The sequence below is a fragment of the Tursiops truncatus genome, chromosome 7 (assembly GCF_011762595.2).
Source record: "Tursiops truncatus isolate mTurTru1 chromosome 7, mTurTru1.mat.Y, whole genome shotgun sequence".
Taxonomy (NCBI): Eukaryota; Metazoa; Chordata; class Mammalia; order Artiodactyla; family Delphinidae; genus Tursiops; species Tursiops truncatus.
Window position 1 is genome coordinate 60,927,237 of NC_047040.1, and position 14,564 is coordinate 60,941,800.

At 42.1% G+C, this 14,564-nt stretch overlaps 1 protein-coding gene across 5 annotated transcripts in view; it reads left to right on the top strand.

Annotated features, from left to right (window-relative positions):
- The window catches only part of METTL8 (methyltransferase 8, tRNA N3-cytidine), a 123,290-nt gene that overhangs the window by 52,396 nt on the left and 56,330 nt on the right, over nucleotides 1-14,564 (top strand). For 3 of the 5 annotated variants that reach the window (XM_073807583.1, XM_073807582.1, XM_073807581.1), the window contains one exon: nucleotides 10,994-11,113. The exons of the other annotated variants lie outside the window; for them this stretch is intronic. In XM_073807583.1, the coding sequence (XP_073663684.1) occupies nucleotides 10,994-11,113 (120 nt within the window). The remainder of the gene's footprint in view (nucleotides 1-10,993; nucleotides 11,114-14,564) is intronic. 5 annotated transcript variants of the gene reach the window in all.

Genomic DNA, 14,564 nt, shown 5'->3' on the forward strand with positions numbered 1-14,564 from the left:
TTGTTTAAAACATTGTATGTACAATAATGCCAATTCAAGCCTGACATGTTGAGCATTCCGTGGAATATGGCTTGGGATTTGAGAGGCCCAAAGTTACCTGCAGGTTGGCTTTGGTGTAGTTATAAATATAAATAGAAGTAAAATAACAGTTGCATCTTCATTTATAATGAATATATACTGTGGCCTCAAAGCTGCAGAGGAGAGTGGATGCCAAAATCTATCTTTCATTAACATATGCCTTAAATGACAGGGAAGAGGTGTTAAGACAAAATTACTTTTTCCTCTGCGTATGAGTCAGCAACATGCAAGTAATAATAGTTCTGCGTGTGAGTCCCTACAGAGGGTAAGAAAAACAGCATCAAATTGAAAATGCAAGTCCACCTGCCGGAGGGGCCCAGGTGGCGGTAGAGCACAGCTCCCTTGAGCACCATCTTGAAGTGTCTCAGGGCACAGTGACCCCAACTCTGGCAAGCCAGGTTGGCATGATCTGCATGGAGGGCATTAAAACCTCCAGGTAGTCAAAGACAGCTCACCCTCAGCTGCTCCTGGACCTCATCAAAAGCAAGCTACAAGGCACCACCACTGTCCAAGAGTTTAAAACAGCTGCTTTGGATTCTGCGGTGCATGTGGTTTCACAACCACTTAACCTTTAGTCAGGAACAGCTAGAGGCAGGTGAATGGATAAATACATGTTAACATTACATAAGGAGAAAAAAATAATATTTAGGAGCACATGGACTTCAAGTAGTCACAAATAGCATTTAGTTAGCTGTGTCCTTGGCATCCCAGTGATTTATGTCTTTATCTTTGATTTTCTCCAGCAGATAGGCACTAAGTAGAGCCTGGACTCCAGAAAAGATATGCTTTTCTATCAGGTGTTAGCTGCTAAATTAGGTGAGCTGTTCATTGCTTCCTAAAAAGCCCCAAACATCTCTCCTACTTGGGCTGGTGTCCAGGAAAACTATGAGTTTTGTTATCCTTACACAAATTTTTTGGCAGTGTTTTCAACCCATTGCTCCTTTATGTGACACTTCCTAGTTCATTGCAGAAAAAGAAATTAGTTTTTTTCGTACTTAATCTTTATATATCAGTTGTTGGTTGTTTCAAAAAACTTTGGGGAAGGGCAGTCACCCTTCAAGTCTAAGCCTTTCTCATTGAGAAAAAGCTCTAAAACTGTGTAACTTCCTAAAATTAATGATGAGATGCTGTTGAGTCTCTTGCATTAGTTTGTTGATGGTTTTGTTTTTTTTTTTAATGCTGTGTACTTAACACAAGGAACACTATGCAGTTGCTGCCTCATTTCTCTCACCTCCTGCCTTTTGAGAGTAACGTCTTTCTCCTGAGGCTGTCCTGCTGAACAGACGTGATAGCTGTCCATACATTTTTAGTTACGCCGCACTCCCTCAGGTGAGCTGGAACAGCGTCCCCTTAAGCAGCATTTGGAACTTGCACTGAAAGAGAATGGCTGAAATTGCCCGTGTCACATGCCGCATTGAAGCAAGGAAATTTCTGCCGCTAAGGATAATAGCTTTTCTCCTTGCTCATACATCTTCCTTCACAGCCCTCATTTATTTTAATGTATATATTCCACTTTGACTCTCTGGAAGATATTTTTAAAGGTTTTTTTAAAAAATCCAAATGAAAGATGAAATTCAGGATCCAGAAAAGCATTTACTCTGTTTATCCTCTCCATGAATGTATTCTTAATCAACCAGTCTTTCTGAGCATCTCTTCATTTGCTGCTTTGTTTCGTAATAGAATACTTGGGCTCTGGAGATTAGTGAGACAAAGACAAAGCTTCATTATAACCATCCTTGTTTTACTCCCTTGTCTTATAGGCTTTCTCTTCCTAACTCACTCTCCAGGTGCTTCTTTCTCTTGCCAAATAGCGCAAGGAAATACTTTTGCAGATCTTTTGTTTACTTTAGAAAAAACACTGATCCAGCCTTTCCCATTCGGGAGTGCTGCTCATTTCCTGACTGGCCTTTAAAGTTTGGCTCGGTAGCAACTTGGGGATTTGTTTTCTACCCAGAGTGAAAGGAGCTGGGTGCCTAGCAGCCCCATGCTGGAATGAGAATTAAATTCTGCTCATTCCCTGGATAAGCAAGCTGATGCTTTCCTTGTAAGTCCCCCCCCCCCCCCATTCCTCAAAGCTTTAATGTTTAGTCATTTAGCTTTAGCTTTTTAAAAGACATTTTAATAGGGTTGTCTCTCCTCCAAGTGCATGCAGGAGCTGATCATGGGCACAGGGAAACTCTTAAGAATAAAGAATTCCCTGTTTGCTGGTTTTTACCTACAATGAAAACGATGTACAACACATGCAGTGCTTACCCCTACTGCAGTTCCATTGCCAGTTGCCTGGCCTGGGACAGGAGGAACTGTAACACCCAAGGAATTTGGCTTGAGCTACCTCACTTTCTAAGTCCCCAAGACTGCCAAGTTAATGAAGCTTTGGTTATTACTCAGTTGAACATTTTCTGACTGCATGTAAGCTTTATAAATCTCGTGCTTTCTTCTCTTTGGCACGTTTACATTAAATTTTATTCTAGTTATGTAACTTTGTACTATAGTTATGTTTATATATGAATGTAAGTTACTCTTGATTCATCCTGCCTTGGGGTATTTATTATAGTTTGTTATGAAGTGTCAGTAACTTTCCAAAGAGAGTGGCTTTCTAAACCTGGAGCCTATATTTTTATATATTAATGCATTCTTTACATGAAAAGATTTTTATTTATTTATTTATTTTTGCGGTATGCGGGCCTCTCACTGTTGTGGCCTCTCCCGTTGCGGAGCGCAGATTCTGGACGCACAGGCTCAGCGGCCATGGCTCACAGGCCCAGCCGCTCCGCGGCATGTGGGATCTTCCCGGACCGGGGCACGAACCCATGTCCCCTGCATCGGCAGGCGGACTCTCAACCGCTGCGCCACCAGGGAAGCCCTAAAAGATGTTTAATGTAAAAGGTTAGTTAAATGATAAAATAGAAAACCTTGACTGACAAATGTCTTAACTACATCGGGGTGGGCGTTGTCTTTAAGGACTTAATCTATAATATAAAATAATATGGCAAATAAAATACCATATGGGGGGGAGTTACAGACAAAGTTATTGGCATAGACAAGGTCCGTTTGAGGAAGCGTACCATGTCAATATGATGACAGCGGAATCTAGGGTCAGTCATTCCTCTAAAGCTCAGCCAGACACACAGAAACAGTCACCATTAGGAAAGGCTACCAGCAGAAGCGTCTGGCACACTGGCCTAGAGAAAGTGGGCAGTGTTCACAGGCAGAATAGCCAAATACTGTTCCAGTGACCCAAAGAAAAATGCGAGGTCAGAGAAGTTTGTAGCAAGAGTGACTTGAAACTGAACCCCAGAGAACTAGACTGTAAACTTAAATGCCTCCTAGCCTGGCTCAGGAAGAACCAAAGAAAGACTTCACTGAGCCTTGGGAATAAGAAGGCTGCAGAGGCCATGAGCTCTTTTTCTGTTTACCTGAATTATATCACAGAAATAGCCATTAAGACATTTTGTTCTTGATACTTTTTTTTTGGTACTTTTCATTTTATTTTATTTTTTTATCTTTGGCTGTGTTGGGTCTTCGTTGCTGCACACAGGCTTTGTCTGGTTGCGGCGAGCGGGAGCTACTCTTGGTTGCAGACACGGGCTTCTCATTGCGGTGGCTTCTCTTGTTGTGGAGCACAGGCTCTAGGTGTGCAGACTTCAGTAGTTGTGGCACACAAGCTCAGTAGTTGTGGCGCACGGGCTCTAGAGCACAGACTCAGTAGTTATGGCACACGGGCTTAGTTGCTCTGCGGCATGTGGGATCTTCCCGGACCAGGGCTCGAACCCGTGTCCCCTGCATTGGCAGGCGGATTATTAACCACTGCCCCACCAGGGAAGCCCCTTTGATACTTTTTAGAAGAGCAAAGACTTGGCTTTATCTGATTCTTACTTTTGATTCCAGAGCCCTTGTGCTTGTTTTCCATCACGGCATGTCACAAAGTATGAGTTTATTGATGTTCATAAACCTGGAAAGATGGGGTACAGCTTTAGGATAAACACGCCCAGAGAGGTGCAGGCAGCAGGGGACACTGGCCAAGCCAGAAGATCGTCCTCATTCCCCAGTGTGACAGAGAAAGGTCTAGCTCCTACTTTGCACAAGGGAACAGATTAGGTATCAATGTAATAGAGTCACCAAGTGATTAAGATCTGCTGACCCTCTGCAAGGAAGTAAATGGAGGGCAAGTAAAGAATACAGGCCAGAATAGCCTATGAGACAATACCATGATATGCAGTCACCACCACCTGGTGAGGTTTGAGAAGCCCCCCAAAGCACTATTCCTGTGTTCCCTGCCCACATTTTAAACCAACTGAGAGACTGAGGTGCCAACAGATGAAGATTAAAACATGAGCTTAATTACTGATGTAGCTGGTACAGTAGAGAATGGCTCAGGGTGCATGGAAACAGTTGCCCCCCAGTACTGAACCCCAGAATCAAGACCCACAGCTGGACAGCCACGAGACTCTACCCATGGGGGGTCTGCCCCTGTAGAGCCTTTTACAGAGCAGCTGGCTTCCAAGAGAGAGTGAAAAAGGACTAGTTTAGACATGCCTAATTCATTTCCCAAATTCACTTTTTAGCCAAGTCACTTCACCTCTCCCAGGAATGAGGAAGACAGGACTGAAGAGACCAGTTGCTGTCCCTCCACATGGTGAGAAACAACAGGAGTGGGAATTACTTAAACGTTTTGTAAGTGCTGGGTAAAGCATACCCCACATCTACCGAGACTCGAGCAATGTGGAGTGGACTCTATTTTGTCCTTTTGTCACTTGCTGAGTCATCTGCTCAGCATTTACCTGTAAGCCTGTGGCAGCTTACCTGGTCTGTAAGCATCTGCCTTAGTGATGGGTGGAATCCGCAGGGTAGGCACTGACACTTGTATGTGGTTAGAATACCGGGGACTGCAAACAGAATGAATTTCCAAAGTTATAACCAGTGACTTATTCTAGGAACCCTACTACACTTAAACCTTTACTAGATTGCTAAATAAATGGCCAGGAGGTCTAGCAACTTTGCCAAGCACCGCTTCTACATTGACTCACTGTACACCAGCACTTCTCAAACTATCCGAGGCAAAGGACCAGTAGTTGCTTTTTGTTTTGTTTTGCCCGTTTCCAACCTGTCACAGACCAGTACTTTTGTAAAACACGATAAAGATGAATTAGTAGGAAAAAAAAAAAAGATACACTCCAGTTTCTGGCATTGTTTCCTGGTCTCTGCCCTCTCCCCACAATCTCTCCATATTACTGCGCTGTCAGCCAGTGCTTACCAGCTACATGTCAGGCATTGCTCTAGGTTTTGGGAATGAAGGGTTGAACAGGAAAAAGGAAAGAGACAAGCCCAAGATTTTTACTAGATTCATCAGTTATAACCTTACTCGGTCTCTCTGCTCACCCTGTCACAGACTGGGAATGAAACAGTTCCCAGACCAGCACCCAGTCACAACCCATCCCTTGAGCTGCTCTGCTCCAAACCACAGGGAGACTAAAAATCCATGTCACAGTATTTGTTCAGCTTTGCCTCCTGAGCCCTGTTGTCTCTCTTCACCTCAGAGTGTACAATGCCAGGGCCTGGGCTCTTGCACCTAGAAATGCTTGGTCCAGGTGCTCAGTGCTTTTCGCTGCTATCCTTTTCACATAGTTGTCTGTGTTAAGTACACAAAACCACACCTCACCACCCAGCTGTCACCAGGATTCCTGGTGGTTATTGTTCCTTTTATCTGTTCACTTTTTAAAATTTTGACTTTTTGTGAATATGTGAATCAGTGCAAAATAGTTTCTATGCCAATGTAAAATGGAAAGGGAGATGATTCAGTTCTTTTGTTGAAGTCAAAACTTGTAATTTTTTCCCCCACTCAGTAGTGTTTAAATGCTAGATTGATGCCAAACTCAAAGAACATGGAGAACTTGGGGAAAGGCCAGAGACAGATAAACGATTAGTAATAGTTTGTTACAAGGGCCATGATTAGAGGCTGAAGAAAATGTGTTTATTAACCCTAGAAGAAGAGCATGCTACAGGATGAGAATGATAGCTCCCAGGTAGAAACAGGTAAAAAGGGTTCTCAGAGAAGAGAAGAAACATGGGGCCCATTTGGTTATAAATCCTAGCTTCGCTCCTGCTGGCTGTGTAACCTTAAACAAGACACGTAACATCTCTGAGCCTCAGTAATTGGAGATGATATTGCTTACCTGAAGATTGTTGTAAGGACTAAATATAATGCACATCAAGTGCAAGACATGATGCCTGGAGATAACTGGTGCTTAATAAGTGGTAATTAATAGTTTTTTTTAAACAAAGGATGGTGATCAAGTCATCTTTTTTTAAGGGAGGAGAAATGCACTCTTCCTATAATATACATATTTTAAATTAGCCATAAGAAATTTTCCTAACTATGAAGAGTTAAGTTTCCTTACTTCAAATTATTGCTGTTTTCTTGACTTACATCCAATTCAGTTCAAACATATATTAAGCATCCATCCACTGTGTGCCAGATATTGCCAGACACAATGCTGGAATGAATAAGACTCGGCCCTTGCTCTTCGGATGCCCACAACTTAGGATGGATGACCATTTGTCTGAGATATGGTATCTCCTACTTAAATCTCTTGGCTTCAGCTGGCCACTGCCATTCGACCCCCATAGTCTACCTAACCCCAGCATATTAATTTGCATCCTAGTTTTTGAGACCCTTTTCAAAGCCCCCCGTGAATAAATCTAGTCACGTACTACCCAGCAAAAGCCAAACAAATCGTGTGAAACAAGGTGTAGCCCCTGTGTCACAGACCCTCTTGTGTGTAAGTTCCCTTTTAATAATTCTGCCCATACTTCTACATAGATCACCTCCTGCCACAGCATTTAGGGCTTCCACTTATAATACCACTCAGCACCATTCTGCATTACCACAACCCATCCAACCTGTCACAATTGGGATGAGGTCTGAGCTGCCTTCAAGAGAGCTGCAAACTCCTGCTATCAGTGCTACAAAGCCCCACCCCACACACTGTTCACCTGATCTGGTCATACAAGCAAGAAACCTGGCTCCTGTCTTGCCACGGTCATCACCTGATCACATAAATTCAAAAACTAGCCCCTGTGGAGCCCAGAAATAAACCTCTGCATACGTCCTCAAATGATTTTTGCAAAGGGTGGCAAGACCATTCAATGAGGCAAGGACAGTCTTTCCAACAAATTACATTGGGAAAACTGAATTTCCACATGCAAAAGAATTAAGTTGCGGACTTCCCTGGTGGCACAGTGGTTGAGAATCCGCCTGCCAATGCAGGGGACACGGGTTCGAACCCTGGTCCGGGAAGATCCCGCGTGCCGCAGAGCAGCTAAGCCCATGAGCCACAACTACTGAGCCTGTGCTCTAGAGCCCGTGCTCCGCAGCAAGAGAAGCCACCACAATGAGAAGCTGGCGTAGCACAACGAAGAGTAGCCCCTGCTCACCACAACCAGAGAAAGCCGGCACGCAGCAACGAAGACCCAACGCAGCCAAAAATATATGTATTAATTAATTAATTAATTAATTTAAAAGAATTAAGTTGGACCCTAACTTTATACCACATAGAAAAATTAATTCAAAATGGATACAAACCCAAATGTAAGACCTAAAACTAAAATTCTTAGAGGAAAACATAAGGGAAAAGCTTCATGACATTGGATTTAGCAATGATTTCTTGGAATAAGAAAGCACAGGCAGCAACACAGGCAGCACAGGCAACAACAACAAAAAGGTAAATTGGAATACATTAAAATGTAAAACTTTTGTACATCAAAAGATAATCAGCAGGGGCTTCCCTGGTGGCGCAGTGGTTGAGAATCTGCCTGCTAATGCAGGGGACACGGGTTCAAGCCCTGGTCTGGGAGGATCCCACATGCCACGGAGCAACTAGGCCCTTGAGCCACAACTACTGAGCCTGCGCGTCTGGAGCCTGTGCTCTGCAACAGGAGAGGCGGCGATAGTGAGAGGCCCGTGCACTGCGATGAAGAGTGGCCCCCGCTTGCCACAACTAGAGAGAGCCCTCACACAGAAACGAAGAACCAACACAGCAAAAATAAATAAATAAATAAATGAACTCCTACCCCCCCCCCCAAAATAAAAAGAATCAGCAGAGTGAAAAGGCAACCCACAGAACAGGAGAAAATATATGCAAATCATATATTTGATAAGGGGTTAATGGCCAGAATATATGAAGAACTCCTACAGCTCAACAACAAAAAAATCGATTAAAAAATGAGCCAAGGGTATTCCCTGGTGGTGCAGTGGTTGAGAGTCCGCCTACTGATGCAGGGGACACGGGTTCGTGCCCCGATCCAGGAAGATCTCACATGCCATGGAGCGGCTGGGCCCGTGAGCCATGGCCGCTGGGCCTGCGCGTCCAGAACCTGTGCTCCGCAACGGGAGAGGCCACAGCAGTGAGAGGCACGCGTACCGAAAAAAAAAAAAAAAAAAAGAGCCAAGGACTTAAACAGATGTTTCTCTAAAGAAGATATTACAAATGGCCAGTAAGCACATGAAAAGATGTTCAGCATCACTAATCGAAACCACAGTTGCAAAGCACCTCACACCTATTAGGATGGCACTATCAAAAAACAGAAAATAACTGTTGGCAAGAATGTGGAGAAATTGGAACCCTTGTGCCCTGTTGGTAGGAATGTAAAATGGTGCAGTGCCTATGGGAAACAGTATGGTGGTTCCTCAAAAAATTAAAAGTAGAATTACCATGTAACCCAACAATCCCACTTCTATATATATATCCAAAAGAGTTAAAAAGTGGGGACCCAAAGAGGTATTTGTACATATACGTTTATAGCAGCATTCATAATAACCAAAAGGTAGAAGCAACCCAAGTGTTCATCAGCACACGAATGGGTAAGCAAAACATGGTATATACATACAAAGTGATATTATTCAGTCTTTAAAAGGAAGGAAATTCTGACACATGCTATAACAACATAGATGAACCTTGAGGACATTATGGTAGTCGAAATAAGCTAGTCACAAAAGGACAAGGTATGATTCCACTTACAGGTACATGTAATTCATAGAGACAGAAAAGCTTCATGACATTGAATTTAGCAATGATTTCTTGGAATATGACAACGTATTCAGATTCATAGAGACAGAAAGTAGACTGGGGTTGCCAGGGTTTTAGTTTTACAAGATGAAAAGAGTTGTGTGGATGGATGGTGGTGATGGTAACACAGTGTGAATGTATTTAGTGCCACTGAGCTGTACACTAAAAAAGGTTAAGATGGTAAGTTTTGTGTTATGTGTATTTTTACCACAGTTAAAAAACAAAAACTAGCCCTGGTGTTCAGCCTGGCCTTCCCAAATCATGAACTTGCTGCCTTCTGTCTCTAGCTCTCAGCCCTTCCCGTCTACGTTCCATACACACCACCCTTCCTTCCACCAGTCTTCACTATGCCCAGCCCACTTGGCCTCAGCCTGGCATTTTGCATACACTCTCATTGCCCACTCCCAGGAGAGAGGGCTTAAGTACAAGAGATCCTGGGCTCCCACCACCATAGTACCTTCTCATAACACCCACCACTAAGAATGTACCATCAAACCCTTCACCAAGCAGACGTGGAAAAGTTTCAGACCTTCCACCAACCCTTGTGCTTGGGAGTGATGGGTAAATGGAGAGGACCTAAAGCAAATGTGTTACATTTGACTCCCCCCACACAGTGTGCTGGCGCAACAGAAAAAAACCACCCCAGCATTTGTTGAGGGTCTTAGTTGGAATTCTAGGCACTGCATTTACTCCAGCTCTCTGCCTCCTGCCTTTGGACAAAAAAGTTCATTTCCCTTTTTCTGATTCTTACATCTCCCTTCAGAGTTCATGCTCATCTTCTTACCTATTACCTTGGCTTCCCTGCTATTTCAATCCAAATATCCCTTCCAACTGTGGTCCCTAAGGCTTGGTCTTAAGGGGTGTCACAAATATGACACACATGGCAAACCTGGGAGGTAGGAGGCAATATAGGAAGGTCCGTGCTACCAATTTCAATATTTCCTTGACTTTAGAGACTATCTAGATTCTTTAGAATCTGTGACCAAGTTAAAAGTTTCGGTCATATAAAATGAGGCTATACACACTTTCTGTTTTGCTCTTTTTTATTTAAAAAGTTTATTATTTTGTTAGTTGCTTATCTCTGCCCACTCTATTCTGGACCTAATTATCCTAGATCCTTTCTGTACTCAAAGGTGGTTTGCAGCATCAGCATCACCAGGGAGGTTGTTAGAAATTCAGCTCAGTCCCCATCCCAGACGTTTTAAATCAGGATCTGCATTTTAACAAGATCCCCCGGTAATTCATATGCATATTGAAACTAGAATTGTTCTAGAAAGCTTCTAACTCCTGTTGGAGCAATGGATCTCACGACCTTGGCTGTTCATTAGAAGCACCTGGAAGCTCTTAACACGTTTTGATGCTTCAGGTCCCACCACCTGATTCTGATTTTATCCATCCACGGGGGCCCTGGGAATTGGTGTTTGTTTGTGATTCTCTCAGAGACTTTGATACTTAGCCAGGGTGGAGGACCATTGAGGGTATGACTTAAAGGAAACTATCACATAGAATTCCATGGATTTTGAACTGATTTGGAGTTGTAAAAAAGTAGAGTCAGATAGTTAAATCTGAATAGGTTTTGAACCTACATATATGAATATTAACTTGAAACTACAGATTATATACTCAGGAAAGGTCTTCTTAGTATATCAAATCTCTTAACTTCCTGGGACAAAAAAAGAAATATAGTGAGGGGAGAGAGAGGCACGGAGGAGGAGAGAGAGAGAACGAGAGATTAATAAAATACATATCAGAAAACAAAAAAAAACCTATCGATTGTATGTATAAGCAATTTCTACTTAAAAGTCTTCCTCTCTTATTCCTTATCTGTGTCTTATTATCTTTTTCCTCAGTCCTTAGAGTGTCTCAACAGCTCTCTTCTATCAAATGGCGTCCAGGGCTTTCCACCCAGCCCATGCTCCTGTCCCAGCGCCCAAAGCTGGTGCTGCTTCCTGCTGCTGCCGAGGGCTCAGGTACAGGGTACTGGTGGGAGCAGCTGTTACTATCACTTTGGCTGGGCTTCCCTGGTGGCGCAGTGGTTGAGAGTTCGCCTGCCGATGCAGGGGACGCGGGTTTCTGCCCCGGTCCGGGAAGATCCCACATGCCGCGGAGCGGCTGGGCCCGTGAGCCATGGCCGCTGAGCCTGCGCGTCCGGAGCCTGTGCTCCACAACGGGAGAGGCCACAACAGTGAGAGGCCCGCGTACCGCAAAACAAAAACAAAAACTATCACTTTGGCTGCTGGTGCTATTTGGTTGATGCCCCAGGAAACTCACTGTACTAGTGCACTCTGCCCAGGCATGCTAGAATCCCAGCAGTGAGGACCTCAAGTTGTCCTTATACACACTTCTTGCAAATCAGCCATGGGGGCATGACGTAACGGCCCCAACACACATGCACTAGAACAACTTTAGTATCACCACACCAATCTGCAACTTCCAAAATTTCTTTAGCCTCTTCCCGTGTTTTTTCTTTTTCATTTGTCCTTTCAGAGGAGCCCAGCCAGAATTGATCATAATCTAAATGGGTTTACGAGTAGAGAACTTCACCTGCCAAGTGGGTCTTACTTTTCCTGAAGACATGTTTTTTCTTTTGTGATCATGCGTGAGTAGATGGGAGCCTCTTTACAAGGCCTGTGTAAACATTTATATATTCACCTATATTCTTCATTTTTATCCCAGAAATTAGTGGGGTTTTTTTTTTTTTTTTTCTGGCTACGTTGGGTGTTCATTGCTGCATGTGGGCTTTCTCTAGTTGCGGCGAGCAGGGGCTACTCTTCGTTGCGGTGCGCGGGTTTCCCATTGTGGTGGCTTCTCTTCGTTGTGGAGCACAGGCTCTAGGCGCGCGGGTTTCAGTAGTTGTGGCACGTGGGCTCAGTAGTTGTGGCTCGTGGGCTCTAGAGCACAGCCTCAGTACTTGGGGCGTGTGGGCTTAGTTGCTCTGCGGCATGTGGGATCTTCCAAGACCAGGGCTTGAACCTGTGTCCCCTGCATTGGCAGGTGGATTCTTAACCACTGTGCCACCAGGGAAGCCCCTATCCCAAAAATTAGTTTTTAAGAGGTTTAAATAGATTTTTAGTCAGTGTTAGAAAACATTTTTTAAAATACTTTAAAGTGAAATTCAATTTGTTTTATCAAATCTTAATTGAATTCCTGCTGTTACCATCAGAGGAAAATGACTAGCAGCTTCCGTATTGTTATTGAAATACTCATCTTCTTGATAAATATTTTGACATTCTTTGAAATGCCAAAAATATGCATGATGTGTACCATACAGTCAAGAATTAGAGCTCTTGCTTTGGCATAAAGCTTATTTCAGGTGCGAAAGGAGGCAGTTGATAATGCAGATAAGAAAGTAGAATTAGTAAAATAGTCATTTTTATGGATATAATATATTTCAAGATAGGGTCCTAATAACTTAATTTCTCTGCAACAAATGTACCCTAAATGATTGTGAGCCATTTTGGGTTTGTAATTTCTAGCTCCTAATTAAATATGAGCAATTGAGCAAGTCAATCTTTTTCTGCCTCAGAGTATTTATTTGTAAAATCAGGGAGTTGAACAAAGAGTCCGATAAGGTCCCTTTCAGCTCTAAAAAGTCAATGATTCTATAAATTCTCAGCTAAATTATATATTATCAAAAGGCAAAGACAGCATCTTCTATTCTGTCCCAACTCCTGGTTTTGCCATCATATGGGAAATAACAGAAATAAAGGCAATTAAAAATAGGAAAAAAAATTTTTGCCATCCTAACATTTGCAAGTGTTTTCATTTTATGCTCCATTCTGGTTCTTGAGCATATGTATACATAATTTTATATAATTACAAATAGGTCAAATTTTATATTTGACTTACCTTACTTAACATTATCTAACGTTTTTATATTATCATTATCACTCATAATTATAGTTTAAATGGCTACATAATATTCCATTTCATTGATGTACCATAGCTTACTTAAGTATTTCTGTATTTATAAATTTAGATTGCTTTTAATATTTGATAATATAAAAATGCTGCAGCAAACTTTATTCATATGAGTCTTCTTTTGAATAACTTTCAAAGAATAAATTCTAGGGATGTGATTACTGAGTTCAAGAGAGTCTCTTTACAGTTGTTTATAAGTACTGACAAACAGATTTCCTAAAAACTTACAATGATTTACATTGTTTTCACTATATCTGAGAGTGACAGTTTAACCACAGCCTCATCAAAGGTGTAGTATGAAAGGATACTTACTGTCAATGTACATTTCTTTGATTACTGGCAATCTTGAACACTTTTCCATTTGTGATTGCATTTTATCTTCTGTGAATTTTCTCATTGTCCCTTTTTCCATTTATCTGGCTGTGCAACCGTGGATGAGTCACCTAACCTCTCTGTGACTCTCTGTTTTCTCATTTGTAAACAGACTAATAATAGTGCCTATCTATAGAGTTATTGTTGGATTAAATGGATTTCTAAATGTAAAGCATATAGAAGAGTACCTGACACATGGAGGGCCTTCAAAAAAAAGTTAGAATTAGAGCTAGTAGTAGCACTGGTATTAGTTACCTAATAATATATTAGTGATTTTCTTTATAATTTATATGATTTTTTCTAGTTCTTGTATAAATGCATACCTATCTTTGATTAACTTATAGAAGACCTTTTTATATAATATAGATGTAAGTCCTTCAGTCTACTGGGTTTGGTAAGGTAGCTTCCCATTTCTTGTTTTAATTTCTGTATTTTGCATGTGTATGTGTACACACACACAAGCATATGAGTCCATACTTTCTCACAAATCCAGAAACACAGTGTCTATGCAAAAGGGGTAGCTCATAAAAATGTTTATTGCAGACAGTGCCTAGAATGGCACGCCCAGCTCACTTGAAGAACTGTTCAACCAAGTCATTTAGAAAAATAACAAATAAACAAAGCCAGAAGCAAAACCAAACCACATACATACACTCACTTATAAAACCAAAACCAAAAACAAACCATGTAAATACATGCACATTGCAAATAAACAAAACTGTGGAGGTTTTAAGCCAGAGAGATGAAAGATAGCCAGATGTAAGCCATGGAAATTTCTCTTTAAGAGTAATTGACTCTTTGTGTGCAATCGTTGCCTGATTTCTGGCACACTGAGATCTGACTTAGACCACTCAGGAAAAACAAAAAGGTGGCATCGATAAATAAATTGCCTTTGGGAGTAAGAGAACTCAGAGTCCACATCAGCATGGATGGAAGAAATCCTTAGGGGGGGAATTCAGAAGGGATATAGGGAGCTCAGAAGAGCAAAGTTAGCCATGTTCAAGACCCAAGTTAATCGTCTATACAGTGAATGAATTGAAAGAAAAGGATAAAGAGAAATTTAAAAATAGTAATATGAGTAGTGGGAGGAACTGAAAAAGCCCGCTGCCCAGACGAGGATTGGAAACT